Source organism: Anopheles stephensi, chromosome 3 (assembly GCF_013141755.1).
Source record: "Anopheles stephensi strain Indian chromosome 3, UCI_ANSTEP_V1.0, whole genome shotgun sequence".
In the NCBI taxonomy this organism is placed as follows: Eukaryota; Metazoa; Arthropoda; class Insecta; order Diptera; family Culicidae; genus Anopheles; species Anopheles stephensi.
In genome coordinates, this window is record NC_050203.1 from 42,832,501 (window position 1) to 42,850,060 (window position 17,560).

Consider the following 17,560-nt stretch of genomic DNA (forward strand, 5'->3'; position numbering starts at 1 on the left):
TACAGCTGATTCGAACGTGTAGATGCCGGTGAATATCACCCTGTAGTGGTGGACAGTAACGTAAGACAAGAAATAGGAGTATTTTTTCAGTGTATAGCAAACACGAGCGAAATAGATTAAGATAAACGTAAAGAAAGGCACACGATGGACACGATCGATGAACATTTTGGCTACTCAACAAACACATCTTTCACGCCGAAGTTCCGCACAGACAGTTTAGGATGATACGGGTGGGATACGATTCATTCTCTTCACCATAATGCTTATTAACAAAGAACGGGAAGCTGGAACTTAAACCGTTAATGCCAATCGTTTACCTAAGAAAACGAAGTTACAATAATTTAGACCATAAAAGTCCTTCGGTACGTCACAGTTTTATAAAAGACAGCCAGACATGGTATTTCGAAATCTAGGTTCAAACACAATAAATTGAAAATCTGTAGTCAACGAAGGGACCAATAACCAAATTTAAATAACTTGAACATCATCATTACCACAAGTACTTGCTGTACAAGGTAGCTAATGTGTGTGTGTGGTTGTGTGTAAGTGGGTAGGTTCTAAACATCGCTAGATGTTACTTTATCGGTTATATCGGTTCTATATGCTAACGGCATAAATATAATTGCCAGGAAGGAAAAGTACAACAAAACAATATTTTCAGCTTTCTGTTGTATAAACTAAAATTCAAAAACTCGGGACACACAAAGAGAGAGAGAGATATATAGTGAAAAAATACATTTAATCAAACATTAAGTATCTTCAAATTTCGTTTTAGATCTACTCAACTCTAAAACATTTCAGATTTTCAAATTACGTCAACTACCTGTAACCATAAATTTGCTATTGATGCAGCACATTATTACAGGCTAGTTAGTATCCTTCATAAGGTTACAACACTTGGAGTGTTTACGAAACAAATAAAATTTACAAAAAGAAGGACAAAGAGAGAGAGAGAGAGGGCAACAATTCAGGATATTGTTAAGGAAGGGAGTGTCCGAAAGCATAATTTCGACGCCACAAACAAATTCAGTGGAAGAACGCTCGTAAGAGGTATTATTACTTCAGAGCTTGAACAATCGAGATCTGATGTCTCCGGAACTGTGGATGATTAACCGTTAGGTAATGGGACATGACGGTGTCTAAGGTGACAATCGAACAGAGGGAGACTAATTGCTTAAACTTATTTACTAGCTAGCACAACACTGCAATACTCACTCGGTAGATTCGACTGTCGGCGTGGTAGGCATAATCATCAATATACAATTAACAAGAATGGTCGTTATTATAAAAAGTGAAAACAGTGGATGTACTAAAATATAAATAGCTACGCGACGTATAGGGTTAAACGGATCGAGTACGTATAATGCGTTGGTGGCGGAGAAACGAAAAATATCTTTTCCTTTACTAATCACTACGAATGTCTGAAAAAGAGAAGAAGAGAGAAAAACATCATTTAAACATTATTCAACGGTACGGTTAATGTGAATTAAAGGATATTTAATGAGTATTAATGCATGTCCTGAAGATTTTCCTATTTTCTGTTGGGACTTTTTCGTGGAGTTTTATGTTTTGAATGTTTATTTTCAATCATACAGTTCAAACGTCAACACAGTATCCTTCCTTCCTTGGCACTTCTAAAACCTCGAGAGGTTTATGGTTTATGAGAGGGCCTGCAATTTTTGACTTGCTACTGTGACTGCGTAGAAAGGGGCAGTTCTGCGTATGAGGGGGGTAAGTAGTCTGGATGAGATTTTAATCCCAGTCCTGCCATGTGAAAATCAGCGCCACTGTCGCCACGGCCACCAGACCACCCCAGTACCAGTTCTGACAAAATTTATGATAGTGGCATTCAAAGGGAAGCCACAGTAAACGAATTTTTTATTTGGAGAATTTTCAATTACTTTTCAATAACCATTGAGTAAGAAGAAAAAAATTAGAGGTAGGAATATTCCTAGTAAGAAGTGGAATCTATAGAGCATAGTAAAGCGTCAAAGGTATATGTTATAACTTGAACTGAACTTGACTACACAATATTAATTTTCCACCGATGCTCATTTACATACTACTCTGGCGACATGCACCGCTACCCTGTTGCCGCCGTCGTTAATGAAAGTGACATGATAAGCGCAACTTACCCTTTGATTCGAATAAAAACCGTCAATATCCTCGAGAGGCGTGGAGGCCAACTCCGGAGGGAAGCTGCCCTGCATTCGAACTGGGACTGGTACACCCTGTTCAAGTGTAGGGTCCGGTTGGGGACCTTCATCCTCATCCTCGTCATCGTAGCGTATCTGCAAATTTATAATTGTACGATGGTCGTCGCGTCCAGCCATTTGCATAATGGTTTTTGTTTTTAAGTCACGTATATCATCGTGAGTCACGCCATTCAAAAGAAAGCATTTGTGTTTTTGTTTTTTTTTTTCAACGATGATTAGTATAAAAATGAAAAGAGAGGTAGGGAAAAAGAGAACACAAAATGCTTGGTTAGTATTACGCATACGTTGATTTCATGTATACGGGAAGTGCCTGTTAGAGTTGTACACACTCAATGTTCTGTAATATCCAAACGCATTACATTTTTAAATTATAAATAGTTTTACAATACCGAAACATCAAGCATACCACAGAGATATTTCCAATCCAAACGTTTTATTTACAACAGTCCTACAGAAAAGTAGTTAAGCAGAATGGTGCTAATCCGGTAAAAAGTGTAGCAAAAAAAAATTGAAGAATAAGCGTTCATTTAAATTAAAACTCAATTTACATAGTATTTTCACTGATGTAAATTGCGCCAAAATAATTGAAATATATTTCCGAAATGAGATAAAGTTTTTTGTTTTTTTTTTTTTGCATTAAATTAGAACAGCACGTGGTTCGATTGTGTTTGGGGAACCGTTGCTTTCCAATCGGCTATGCTTCACGCTACCCAAATTCGTAGTCAAATTTCATAAAATGCGAACTTTTGAAATGAGCGCTTGCGAGGAAAGCACTGTGGACCACCGTATCTAACACAGCCCTAATGGGCCCAAAATTGAACCATTATGCAATATTTTTTTCCGAGTGACTGGCCAAGCCTTTCGGCTGGACTGGCTTATGTTGGCTTCGTGTCCGGCAACGCACCTTGCAGGGGGACGTTGGTGATCAATATCACCAGCTAACGCTAACCAGGTTCGGTTAATTCCCAGAGCAAATAAACTAATTTGCCAATTTATTACATCATCATTCGAACGGGTTTCACCAACGGACTGATTGTCGTAAATGGAGCCGTTTTTCGGTTATCTGTCTTACAACTGTCAACAAAACGTTGGCTGGGTTTCCTAATTGTAGCTCAATTTTGTTGTTGCACATGGTAATTTAAGCAATACTTTACTAACTATTTCAAATATGTATTCATCAGCCGTGCCGTTCATTAGTTCTATTAAACTTTCTAGAACTATTCGGGTTAGTCAAAAATAATCAAATTAATCAAATAAGCATACATTTGTTTGTAACAAAAACGATAGTAACAATATAAAGCGTTTTTTGTTATCAAACACAGCAGTTAACTACGATTGTTTCCAGGTGTTAGGAGACAAGTCAGAGCCCATGCTTGCCACACAATAGCCATTTTTGTACAACAACAAAAAAAGAAGCTTTCACATGAAACGTGCAGTAAGTGGTGTCTGCTAGGTAAGTTGTAACAAAGAAAAGGAACCGAAAGTCTAAGACTGTTTAAACGTAAGTAAAAGTAACACAAATGACAAATCAATTAGTTAAACACGTTTGAGTGTAAGGTAGCTCAGATAAGTCACGATCATTCAAAAATCTACAGCTTAAACAATGGAGACACTAATTAGTAGTTGCGTATCATCTGGCATTCGTATTCCTCGCATTACTTTCTAACGTAAGCAGAGAAATGCGTACAAATTTTGCATATTGGTTGGAATTGTTTCCAGCACTTAGTTGAGCCTTTTTTGTGAGAACCGTAACAATAGTGCCTTGTTTAAGGTCATGTTAATTTGTAGGTAGTTTATGTTGCTGTGTTTACTCTATAAACTGTACAACGTAAGCCGTGTTTTATTCTAGCAGCAGTACAAACAGTTCAACAGATATGTAATGTACAACGTATCGAAGCTAATAAAAAGCACACATTTCGATAGAAGCAATGATTTTCACACGTCGTGTTATGAATAGTGTGATGCAATTGTTTCCAAATATATCGCAGCCAATATTGCAACCGATATGCTTTTCAGTACTAAATGTGAATTGCTAAGTATAGATATATATATTTATATATAAAAAGAAATACTATTATAAAACGTAAAAACAAAACGTTGTACATGTTGTTGGCTATATATATATATATATATATATATATATATATATATATATATATATATATATATATATTCAAACAATTTATATATGTAGTTAAAATTAAATGCTTTTGCTTGCGGAAAGGTTGAATAGTAGAATCTTACTTCTTTTTTCTTTTTCTTCCGACCAAAATCACTCTGTAAAGGAGGGTGGTATGTATTAAAATGTTAATAACATCATTTACTAGCGTTGACCTCTACATTTGTTTTAAGGTAGCGCATTTGCAGTGATAATGGGATTGAATGTTGTTTGCGAATTGCTGACGTGTTTTCGTGTATCTCAGCGATAGCGCCATTAGGCACCGTTTAGTCGTATTGGATTGCAGTGCAAATATTGTTTTTTTTTTTTTCGTTTGAGTTAAGCAAATAGCTTTGAGAGATAGCTTTTTTGAAGCTTTTTCATAGGTATAGCCGATTTTTGCAAACTTTTTTTGTATCTTTTTTTGTTTTGTTTTTGGTTCTCGTTGATTGATAACCATGTGCGTTTCAAGCCCATAAGCAACTGTCCGTTTGACCGTATGAAGGATTGTTCCATTATGCATGAGAAGATGATTTTTCCATGTGCCAACATGATTTAACCTAACAGGTTGTGCTCCACCATTACTAAACACAAATGCTATCAACTATATTGACTGGATTACCTATTGAACACGACTCGACGTAGCTCGAACACGATATGCATACGTGAATGTCTATCGAGTGTGAATATTTTCAAACAATAACCTTCGCTAGCTTAAACGTATGTGTGAGTCGATAAATAAAAACTCTTTCATGCGTTTTTATAACACTAACAGCAACATCTTGATCAAGTGGAACGTTTGTTTTTGGAGGTACCATTCCAGCGAAAGTTGTATGATATGGTTATGGTTTAAATCTTAGCAGCTGGTATGAGTTGTTCCTTACTGAACTGAATGTAACGAAAACTTTGTAACATAACAATTGTAGTTTAGTGTTTACGTAAAGAAAAGATACATATCGACATGTAACATGTTTAGCATATAAACATATATAATACAAGTTACAGACTGTGGTACAGAGAGTGGTATGTATTATGTACACAATTATAATGTATGGAATAAAAAAACATTCTTGCAAACTGAAACGGACACAATTCATTTAATGTTATACACAAAACATGTTCCAGAGGGAATAAAAGAGTACTATATAGATGGTAGGCGCGAAAACAAAAGAAACGTAACACAACATTAACGCGTACGGTGGAAAGTTAACCACCGTCCAGTAGTAGGAATACGACTTCACAGGAAATATATTATAGTTCCTAAAAGCAATAGGACCAACAGTAGAATTACAAGTAGTGGAGCAACAAGTGATGGCTAAGATGGTTTAAGTTGTTCTCAGGTATAGGGAAATGAATGAAGGATAGCTTGAAGCGGTTTCAAAGCATAGCAGGATGCTAGAATGCTCGGTAGCGATAAAACGAAGTATTTACCTCCCCCTCGGCTCGCTTTCTTTCCAATTCTCGGTGTTTGGCTTCTTCATCGGCGATGCGTGCTTCAATAGCTTGTAATGATTCACGAGTGAAAGGACGGAACAAACTACGTTCTTCCTCAGATATCGAATCGGAGTCTTCGGTCATTGTCTATATGGCCAACAATGAGAGCCTCTGATGTCCAAGGCCTAAAAAATAGCGATACAGTTTAGCCGAGATGCCGCAAGTTTTCATTGCAACCGCTGTTGAGTAACGTAATATAATGGATTTGCGGTATCGAAAGTTAGCTGCAGTTAACATACTTACATGGGGCTCATGAATTTCTTTCCACAGATCACAGTTTTATATGCGGCGCCATTGTAATGATACTGACGCATTTATTTCATCGGAAATGTCTGTAAAAAGAAACGAGAAAAAAATACACTAGAGTTGAAGATTAAAAAACTCTTTCACAAACATTCATTTTCAATTCAATTAACATGAAACAACAAGAGCGTACAAAATTTGTATAGGTAAACGATTCCACTAACAACATCTCTAATACATCTGGCAATACGGTCAGGCAGCAGTTCCTCATGAATAAAAAAGAATAATCTCTTATGCATTTTTAACTGATAATCATGAGTAAAATAATATAATTGCACTACTATTGTTGATGACTACCATTGTAACAGCCTCTGCTCTTTCCGTTGCTAATTGTCTAGTATTTCAATCTGTGGCATTATGTGCTGCTTATGGGAATAAACGTATTTTTGTGTAGAGTTTTGCCAATTTTATCTGCATTGTATGTGTGTCACAATACCATTTATAGAGCTCTTGAGTATGTTTTACGTGTAGGATTACGTGTAAGGATTTGATACCAGGTACTGTCGAGTCAAGTACCTTCGCATATGTCAGTCCTCCACCAGACTGCCGTCATAAAGTAAAGTTCGGTTTGTTGTTTAGTTAGTTTCCAGCGACATTCATTCATTGATCTTCGTGTCCTGGCTCTCAATGGTAATATCTCACACTAGAAGTTATAATACTGACTGCGTGTAGCGGTCAGAGCGCCGTAACCGATAAAGACGATTAATAGGCTGAATTTTGTAAAGAGATATTAAAAGCATTCAATATTGTACAATTGCAAACATTATGCAACATATCTAGCGTGAAAGACTTTTACGCGAGAACCTCGATTTCTTATGCAGAGTCGAGGGCAGCACAATAATATCGAATATCAACCACTTTTCCACAACATTAATTAATAATTGCTACGATTTACAAATAATCGTTACAATTGTATTATTTCACTCTTCTCAATCAGATTATTTCACTTTTCGCAACAGCGACAGAAACGCTGCAATGTTTGCTACAGCATGTGCTTGGTTCGAGCGCCTGAAAGTGATTGTTTTGACATTCTCCTTCTGTTATTAGCTTTTGTCAATCAAACAATGTCTACAAATGATGGCTTACTAGACATACTATTTATGCAACGTAGCCGGATAGTCAGATGTGTGTCCACCACTCCAAGATTGAAACAGATAAAAAACTGTAACCAGTTCAGGGTTTTAGTTTCATACAAGTACACCTTGAAGTTCTGCACCTTCAACCAATTTAAAGCCAAGAAGCCGTGTAGGTTTATGTGTTTCGAAAATTAGATCTGTATTAGCACATACAAGAGAAAGTTAATCTGAGCAATCCCTGCTTGGTAATCAGCAGTCATACTACATACACCGTACTATTTGCAATACTTCCGTCGCATATTTTACATGCGAATAGTAGATTCTGCTTGAATTATCAAAATTTACGCAAAAGAAAGAAGTAACCGTTGCGTGTCTTTTTATGTTTGCAAAATTTAATTTTGCAAAATGCTAAAATTTTGGACATTTATACATTCGTACATCAAGTGGAATGTTTGTGTGTGTGTGTGTGTGTGTGTTTGCTTCTAGTAAAGTAAGGTGGCGACCACATTATTGCTATTTTGTTTATAAAGATTGCTATAGGTATTGCTTTTCCATGTTTCTAAAAGATTAAGGCAAATCAGACGAATGAGTCAACCTAACGTATGATACGGTCATTTGTTTCCAAGGCGACACATTCCGCAATATTTTCAATCTCTGTAGCATGACGTCAAGCCAAACATGCGCATTAAATTACTTATGTTAAGGACGAACGATCGTAAATGGTACGGAGGTTTAACTGCATGATAATTCAACCATCGGCAGATATTAAACGATATGCATACACAAAACGAAATAAGTAAAATTAAGTATTACTAATTATATTAGCTTCGAAAAATAATTTACAATCAGTTACAATCAGATTTATCTTTAGGGAAAGCGTTGTTCAGTTACTTCGATCGTAGGTTTTGAACAATAGCATAATTTTATTTCAATGAGCTGCATTCAAAGATATTATGTTACAATTGACATTGAAGCGAATCGATGAAGAACCAATATTATTATCACTTTTTCAAATTTAAAGCATGTGTTCATAGTGGTATATGGAACGGTCGTTATTAAATGCAATAAATGAAATATGGAACTGTTCACAACGCTTGGACGGCTTTAGTAGCAAAGATTTTATAATGATAAAAAGAGCAGTGCTGTTCTACATTATTCATTACTAACCAGTTACACACACAGAAATACAAAATTCAATAACATACGCACTGCGCATGCGCAGAGCATAAACATAAATACGTAACTAGACTACGAACCTCCTGCTAGTTACAGTTATCTTTCCCTGCATTAACTGTTAGTTTGTATGCTTGGAAAAAATTGTTACATACTTTTATGTTACATCGTCCGGTTTTCCATCTTACAAAACTTTATTATGAAGTCGGTCAGTCGAATACCGGCTCCAAATGCTTACATTCCTGATTGTTCTTTCTTTCGTTTTTATTACCACTGCTGGCCTAGCCTCAGGCAGACCATCTATGAAACGATTTACTCCTAACAGAATAGAATAGAATCTACATACACTACAAAGGACTGCTCCGGACGTGCCATACAAATGTCCTTCATGTTTATGTTTGCAGGATTTTTCGGTTGGCTCTAGCTTTGATAGTCTGATAGTTTCGCCTGATAAGATGACATGTGTTATACAATTTGCACATCGAATCTTTTCCTGTATTGCTCAGTTTTGTTAGTATTGAAGCAGAGCAATACAGAGCTACAAAATCAATCTATTCAAACTTTGAAATCTAATTTAAAAGGTGTTTCAATCCTGAACTATGTAACAGGTAGTATATGTCTGGCGTAGAATGGCGATAGGCACAGTTTATGACAGCCACATCGGACATTTACACTGCTTAAATCTTAAACCACTCTACAGGCCTTTAATGTATGCCATTATTACTGGCCTCCTGGACTTAACATTATGCATGACTGGACAGTTCTGCGTACGTAGAGACGGTTCGGACGAGATTCCAGCTCGGTTCAGTCGGGTAAAAACCGGCACCAATACAGCCTTGACCACCGGATCAAGTCCATTAATAGTAAATTGAACGTCTGTTCACCATACTGTTTTATAGCGAATTGTTTTTTGCTCAGGAACCGAATATCATAGTCAAAAGTAATACCACATTTATGATAAGTTTAAGGTAATTCATTTTTTATCTGTGGATCGCATCCCGTGCGGCCTCGCACGCGTAACTGACTATCAAACTGTGAGGGGGAAATCGAGTCAAGGAAGCCAGAAGTGGAACCCGAGACATTTATAAGAAGAATGGCGTTGCCGACTAAATACAGCAATTTCGGCACCTCCATATCCCTGTAACTGTTGGAGATGGGTTGGTTTGTGAGAGCACTCCTTTCCCCTCACAAATAGATATCCTCCAAAGATTTTCTCCCTTTCTATGAAATAGTGTCAATCTATCCATTTTGGATGAAATTATGAACTGTTTTGTCGGAAGCAGCCGTCTTCTATGTCCATCTCACCAGTTGCAAAATTGAGTTACATGACCAGATATGGTCAGGCTCACCAATGTGACCTTCATTGTGCCGCAGTTATCATCTACAAATGCAGTAAGAGTTTAAGCACAAATGCTATCTGTCAAAGCCATCCTTACTATGCAAGCAATAGTAATGCAAACCTTCGAAATTAATCATACAAATATGCAACGCTGCATATAAACAATACTTAACAATAACAATTGATATACTTGAATTGAATGGTTGAATAGTTGAATACTCTTTTGCAGTGAGAAGGTGGTTTAATTTTGGTGGCACTGTTCATCGCCCGACTAGACCATACTCCAGTACGGTACGGTAGATCTGTACTGGTTATCCCTATCATTCCGTATTGAAATAAGAAGAGGAATCTTCTTTTACGGTACTTTTAAAGCTGTAAGATAGCCAGTCTTCCTGGCTTTTTTGATTACTTTTGAACGCGTATCACCAAGACTGCCTATCCAGGTACGGATAGAGTCAATCAAAACAAACAATGTCAGTATTTCGAAAAAGTATAACATATCAAGACCCACACTTGAAAGGCACGGCCATGTCAAGATCTGAAATCAATCTATTTTCGAGATCTTTCCGACATTTTGACAATTTTGAGAGCCGGTCTCAGCAGTATTTGTTTTATATAAATTCACGTGTAAATCAAACTACATGTATATTTATTGGACAGGAACGGATATCGAATCCCAACCGAACCTACTGGGAGACCCCATTAGCATAGACTATCCGGCTGCATGGTATGCAAAAGTCTTGTAAGCTATTATGTGACAAGCATAAACGAATAGGAAATTATGAAAAGAAGAATAGACTACACGAACAATTAATAAAAACTTTAAAGAAAATATTCAAAATTAGCTCCATCCTATGCCTGAGCATTAATAATTCAATAAGCGATGATGAATTCAGTTTTGACTCTCGGACTAGTTCTCAGATTTGCAAGGATCTCCTATACGCACAGAAAATGTTCGGTAGGACAATCGAGCAAATGGATGCGCTATGTAGCAGCATGTTTAACTTCCTTAACCCATAAGTATTTCCTGTTATATGGCTTGCTACATGAGCATATTGAAAAGCGTACAATAACCCCAAACAACATCAGATTACTTGCAGTATGTAATGTTAGTAATTGACATTCCTTTCCAAATCCTTGAACTCTAATGCCCCTTCAATTACTTTACATCTTAATTTTAACAATCTCTTAGTGATCTAGTTAATAGATCGACCAACTGTTTTCATTGCTACTTGCTCTATATATTAACTGTGTACACTGTACTAGTTGCGAAATTTTACTGAATGTCGTAATATTGAGTTCATTTCAAACAATAGAAATTTGCAAATCGATTGAATCACTTGAAATGGACATCCATCGCAATGGAAACCAAAATTAACAGTTTTTTAACATCATTCTTGGAAACATCACCAAGGATAGCCTCATCATACTCCTGACATACTCTTGTATGATAGTATTGTTGAATTCTGTGCAAAACAGAACTTGATAAACATTACTGCAATGAAGAGAATATTACAGGTTTGGTCCAGTTACTTGATACTTTGCCACAACCCAGGTTGGAACCAGGCTAGGCTTGGCACTGGTGAAAGCTCCTTCAAAAATCGTCTGTCAGGCTAATCGTTGGTTGTGCCGGTTGCAGTCGCTTTTAAAACTATGTTTTACGAAAATGCGCTTTCCTCTGTTCACTTCCTAGAAGTTTTCTGAGCAAAAAAGTTTTGTGTGTGTGTGTGTGTCTAAATCTTACTTGTACTACTACTTGTACTAAGAATTGCAGCACTTTACATGCAATATCTGCGTGAGTCAAAATTCATTTACTCGAACTCGATCTTCACAGTTTTCTCCTGCTTCAGTGTAAACGCTCGCGAGTTTTCCTCCGTATAATTCTCTCACTCTCCTTTTCTTGCTCTCTCGCTCTCTCTCTCTCTAAAGACAGTTCCGTTCTCCGTTGGTTTCATTCATTCCATGGTTAGATATTTTATGACCTATGGTCCGAGATACTGGCACCAGCTCTGTTGCAGTTTGATGTCTGCCCTCAGAGGCGCCAACTAAAATCGATATCACATGCTCCGTGTCCTTAATCGCGTCTATTTAAGTTCCTCCAGTTTTATTCTCTTTTTTAATTTATACTTTCCAACCGCTGGTAGCGTGTCGTTGAATAGTTGTAGCGCACAGTAACTGCTACAAATGCTCGCTTTCTGGACTGACGACGAATGAGAGCAGCTGAAGGCAACACAGCTATATCATGCGGCACGGATGCGTGTACCATGACATGCATTTATTTTTTAAGCATTGTTAGCATGCCACCTATGCGAGCAATAGCAGTAAAACCGATCACAAAGCCGTCCCCAAATGTTTCTACGAATGTTTCCAATCGTTTGCAAACTTTTTCGCAAGCAATTGAAACGCAAAAGGCAAACCATTGCAAAAGGTTGAGCAACGCCAAGAGCAATTTACAATTCATTACATGTATTATTTTTAATCGCCCTTTCGCCTTCGTACACGCAAAAAAATGAACCAAAATAGTGAAAAGCTCCGCATACCAGAAGACACTAACAGACAAATGAACATACCGCATAGGGTTGAAGTGTACAGAAATAAAGGCAAGCAAGCAAAAAAAAGACCCCGCTGACCCTTCTATGACTAAACGTGCGGCAAGTAGTGCACGCGTCCGTGGGAACGGTGAGAGAGAAAGAGAGAGAGAGAGAGGGAGAGAGAGAGAGAGAGACTATGTAATATTCAATGAAAAAACGTGCGCTCGTGTGACTCACAACCGCATGCCAGTGGAGCCAGCAATCACACTCGCGAGGAACCGAAACCCGAAAGAGGGATCCGAAAAAGCTCCACCTTTGCCAACAATAAGGACACATGTCCTGATGAGCTTTTCGGTACGGATGGAGTTTCTGGTAGCCGCGTACCAACACACGCTCCCGGAAAGCAGCATGGCCGCACCACTACCAGCAAGGACAGACTGTCGCAAACCGTTCCCAACCGAACCCAAATCGGAAGCAAGCACAATACATAGAACGCAAAGAAGCGTACAAGTGTAGTCGAAATGAATAAAATGACTCTCCGGGCCGAAGAAAATCGATAACTTTCGAGAAGAAAAGTCAAAAAATTGTCTTTCAACGCATATCCACAACATTTTGCACCGTGCGAGAGCGTGGAACACGTTCCGATGTCGAGTGGAATACTCAAGGATAACATTTATTGCAGACGTTTGTGGTCAGCGGATTCTTGCCAGCAGTACAGGGATGATGTTAGTAAAACCGTTTAGCAGCAAACAAAGGAAAATAATCAATACACCATAAGGAGCCGCATACCCCAAACCATAACAACCGAAGCATAGTGTGTGCGCTTGGCTAAACTACAAATGGCATGAGGAGTTCCGCAATGTTAAACAATTACCCTTGAAATTGGCCTGCTTTCTCCAAAAAACACTGTAATATAATTCTTTCGTAGCGAAAAGCGGAATCAATCAAAAGCTTTCCGATTCGTAAAAGCTTGCTGCAGCTGTCCGCGATTGTAGCTGCTTTCCACTATTCGATTCCTCTAGCGCCTTTGTGCTGCTGCTGCTGCTGCTGCTGCTGATCGTAATGCTAATGTTGCTACTGCTGTGTCTGCATTGCTGCTGCTATCACTGTCGTTTATTAAAGTTGCTGCTTCGGATAATGTAGCGATGATAAAGATGGTCGGAATATTAAGCAATTTCTTCTCTCTGCCTCTTTCTCTCTCTCTCTCTCTTATGACATTCGTTTAGCGATGGGAAATGTTACTTTACGGTATCAATAAAAAAGATTCACGAATCGATGGTACTGCCGTACATGCCGTTTTCCAGCTATTGATTCACGCAATTTATTCGGGCATCTTTTCACTTTATATGTACACCAACACGCACTCACTCACTCACTCACTCACGCACATACACTACCGCATCGAGCTGCTCGCCTCTGAACACTTGTATTAACTTTTTGCATTTGTCTGATGGATCAGAGATCTGCGAGAAAGCGAGTATAAATTTAAAAAAAGAAAAAACAAAATAACCAAACCAAACCAAACGGCACTGCGCCTTCACACTTCCCGCAGGTTCAGTCGCACTTTGCAGGTGTAATCCGTTCCGCGCACTTTGAAACCACACATTCCCGATTACAAAAAGCATAATAAGCTCCTGCCCGTTGATGGATTCATTAAAGCAACAAAAACTCACGCACACACGCACATACACACACATTGATTGCAATGCCTTAAAAGGGTGCAGCTGATGGAGAGGTGGAAAAATTGTCCTAGAACACGTTCTTCGAGCTACAAGCTTGAACAAAGCGCAAAAACCATACACATAAATCATGTACATGCAGCGTAATCCGATTCGGGAAAGTCCGCCTCGGTGTGCAATAAATGAAACATGGTGCCTCCAGCCGTGTGCTCAGCGCGAAACTCTGCATCTGATGTGATGTCATACACCGGATACACTTTGCGTTGTACGTTTTTCCCTTTTTCTTTTTTTTTTTTTTTTGTTCCGTCCTTTGTTCCTCGTTGTTGGAAGTTGGACTAATATATTAGTTTTAGCAAACCAACCACTCAACGCGCTTGCTTAATCGATAAATGAACGAACGAAACCTTTTTGCCAAAGCGGTTGATTCTCGTCGATAGGCGAACGTAACTCAAGAAAAGCTGATCCGACATGAATAAAATACAGCAAAAAATACAGTTTTCACTGGTCCGACGCTATGAACGCACTATGCAGACGCAGGATTCAATCTTTGCGGGCCATAGCGACTACAGTCCGCCGAGCCGAGACGAGTAACTTGTGAGGTTAATGTAGCTTTCAATACTTTTCAGCACTTGAAATTCCCAATTCTAGGTGGGATTATCCATGGCCGACTGGAATGGAACCCTAGTGCCTAGCCCGTTCTTCACTAGCGCTTTACACTGCAATACGCAACGTTATTTCATGTCAGGATTTTCAGCCGGAGAGAACCGCCGTGGGAAAACTTCTCTTGCTGGGTTGCTCTCGGCACAGCATAATTTTCCCAAAAATGTCGTCATGCTGCTCAGTAATCGCCGCCGTATTGCTCGCTCGATCCGTAGCGGCTCCTTTGCTCCGGCTACTCACACAACCGCAATGGCCACGGCTCTCCGTCGAGCAGTTACTGATGGGCAGAAGCTTGCGCTCCCACATTTGGCCAACGGTGCCCGCACTGTTCGAATGTCCCTATTTTTAGGTTCGTCTCTAACAATTTCTCTCATTTTCGACCGACCGCCGCCGTACGAGCGGCACTCGCTTCTCTTTCCCTGGCGGCGCTTTCGAAGGGTGTGTAGTACATAGTAAACACGGCGAACGAGGCGCACGAGACGAGCTTCGCTTCGCTCTCTTAGTTGCGTGCAATACGCACCACACCAAACCACCAACATTATCAAATCAAATGGCACGAGCGGAAAAAACACGAACGCAAAAGCTCCGACTATCTCCGCAGCACCGAGCGCTTAAGGATGAAGAAAGGACAAACTCTCCCATTTCTAGCGGTGCCTTTTTACCAGCCTTTGGTAAGAGTATGGGGAAAAATTGATGTGATGGTGGTATGGATTTTTCACAGAGCGCAGGGATGCGAAGGGGAGACGACCTTTTTTCCAACCAGCATGCAGCAAATGGCAATGAAACGAACAAAAAAAGTCCTAAATCCTAAATGTATCCTCAATTTTTTCTGCAGCATTCCTGTTCACACAGGCACTCGCTTCACATTTACTCGCATCACGGGAAGGGTGTATCACACTGGATAATGGATGGCTTTGCACGAAATCAATAAAGTAATAGCAGCTAGTTCTCTGTGCTAGTGGTGCAGGTGGTACTAACGCGACACTATGCTACACACTCGAGACACTTCCGTCACTCGTTACAGCTCTCACTAAACTGAACGACCGCTCCGTTCATTCTCGTGCGTTGAGCTGTCGTCCTTCGAATTCACGCCACTGCAAATGAACTGCAGTGAATGAAGGTGTAAGCTACACGATTACCACCATTCATGAGCTGAGCTTTGCGAAAAGCTGGACAAACGCTAGAACGTGGTTTAACTAACTTCCATACCTTTTGAATTGCGAGAATAATTAGTCATGTCATAACAACTTATACGCAACAAGCAAATAGGAGTAACCCAATTTACGTCCAATTCACCTGGATGGGCAATGACGCCGGTCTTCATACGGCAGAACCGGGATTCAAATCCCAGCCGGACCGTTCCCCCGTAGCGAGGACATTAAGTCTAGTAATCCAGACATGCATGACCCAGGAGGACTTTAGGCCAAAGAAAAAGATAAGGTAGGCAGCGAGAGTCATATACCTTTGGCAAAAGTCTGACATGGTTGTTTGAATGCGTCTACGGATAAACCAGTCTAAATGTTTGGTCTTCAGACTCCCCGGACCTTAACACCATGGATTATTTTGTATGGCACAAGAAGTATACACATCTGGTTAATGTATAAAATAAAAAATGGCTTTGTGGCCCTTTACAAGGAAACTATAGCATGAGCTGGTTCGATGTTTCGGAGCAGCATCGGAGCTGTGCTCGATACTGTTTTGCTAAAGTTTTGTTGTGATGTGATCAGAAATCAAATATCTCAAATCCAACAAGCTGCGCGGACTGTCCAAGCTGGACCAGTGGCGGAGGCAAAAACGGCGCCGACCTTACCATGTGAAGCTAATCGATTTGAATCCAGACAGCCTCTCCGTATGCAGAACTATCCAGCTAAGGATAAAATCAAGTCAAGTAAGGCCACAAATGCCAGATGCTCTTGAGACCATCTGAGATTATACCGCCAAAGAAGACAGTAATGTATAGATCTTGTTTATAACAAGTTTGAAGATGAGCCGTCCAGCAAGATGATTCCACAAATAAATAGGGACAATTCAAATTTGTTGATAAAAAAGCGTCAAACTCAAACGCTGCTTGCAGAAAACTAAAAGCACACTTTTACTTTAGGTCTTTTAAATCAGAGCATGGAATATAATGAATCTTCGAAACTATTTGATTCGCACCCGGAACTCAATGCAGTATTGTTAGTCAGTAAGGAACATTGTGATTAACCTGTAAGGAGAAACAAAACTAACCAACAATTTTTATTTTCCAATACATACCAATTCAAGCATCACCTGTATCGAGTAAAGGACGCAGCAGTTAAGAGTACGCATCCTAAAAACAAAACACCCGGTCACCACATAAAATGTACTTTTAGTGGCCGAGGCGATAGCGGCACCCGGTCTTCACACGGTAGGACCGGGATTCAAAGCTCATCCATACCGCCCCCCATACGCAGGGCTGACAATATTGCTAAGGTTAAAATCAAGTCACAGAAAGACAGAAATAGGATGCCAATACCCTTCAGGGTTATATTGCCATTATTATTATTTTTCTTTCTTATTATTATTTTCAAGACCGGCGCCTCTGTCGCCTCGGCCACCGGACCGCCCTTAAAATATATAGAGGATTAATAAGTTGAAAAACAACTATTTCCGGCTTCTAAAGTTTCCAAGCAAAACATTTAGAGTGTTATTTAAAGTGTATTGGAAGTGCATGCGAAGCGATATTTTTCGTCTGATCATCATTCAAATATTTTGCTATCGATAGGATGCTGAGTGTGGGAATTAGCGAAACTGTCTCTTACTCCAGCTAATTGACTGCTAGCAAGTTTATCTTTCATCTTTCAACAGCAATGTTGAGCCTTCGAGTCAAATGCACACATTAGAAGATCAAAATCAATATTTGCTACTTTTTGCTCTGAACGAGCCCACAATCAGCTAAAGTTAGCAAAC

The 17,560-nt window shown here is 39.3% G+C and overlaps 1 protein-coding gene across 50 annotated transcripts in view; it reads right to left on the bottom strand.

Annotated features, from left to right (window-relative positions):
* LOC118512426 (sodium channel protein para) overlaps positions 1 to 15,676 on the bottom strand; it is a 43,292-nt gene extending 27,616 nt beyond the window's left edge. For 21 of the 50 annotated variants that reach the window (XM_036056878.1, XM_036056881.1, XM_036056882.1 and 18 more), the window contains exons 1-7: positions 13,165 to 15,652; positions 6,112 to 6,200; positions 5,806 to 5,993; positions 4,461 to 4,493; positions 2,136 to 2,291; positions 1,216 to 1,421; positions 1 to 40 (exon numbers count right to left, since the gene is read on the bottom strand). The exon at positions 1 to 40 is cut by the window's left edge and continues 89 nt beyond it. In XM_036056878.1, the coding sequence (XP_035912771.1) occupies positions 1 to 40; positions 1,216 to 1,421; positions 2,136 to 2,291; positions 4,461 to 4,493; positions 5,806 to 5,952 (582 nt within the window). In that variant the 5' untranslated portion in view covers positions 5,953 to 5,993; positions 6,112 to 6,200; positions 13,165 to 15,652. Of the gene's footprint in view, positions 41 to 1,215; positions 1,422 to 2,135; positions 2,292 to 4,460; positions 4,494 to 5,805; positions 6,201 to 13,164 lie in introns of those variants that run through there. The other 29 variants (XM_036056861.1, XM_036056863.1, XM_036056841.1 and 26 more) reach the window with 13 other exon arrangements.
* Between the last annotated feature and the right edge of the window lie 1,884 nt (positions 15,677 to 17,560).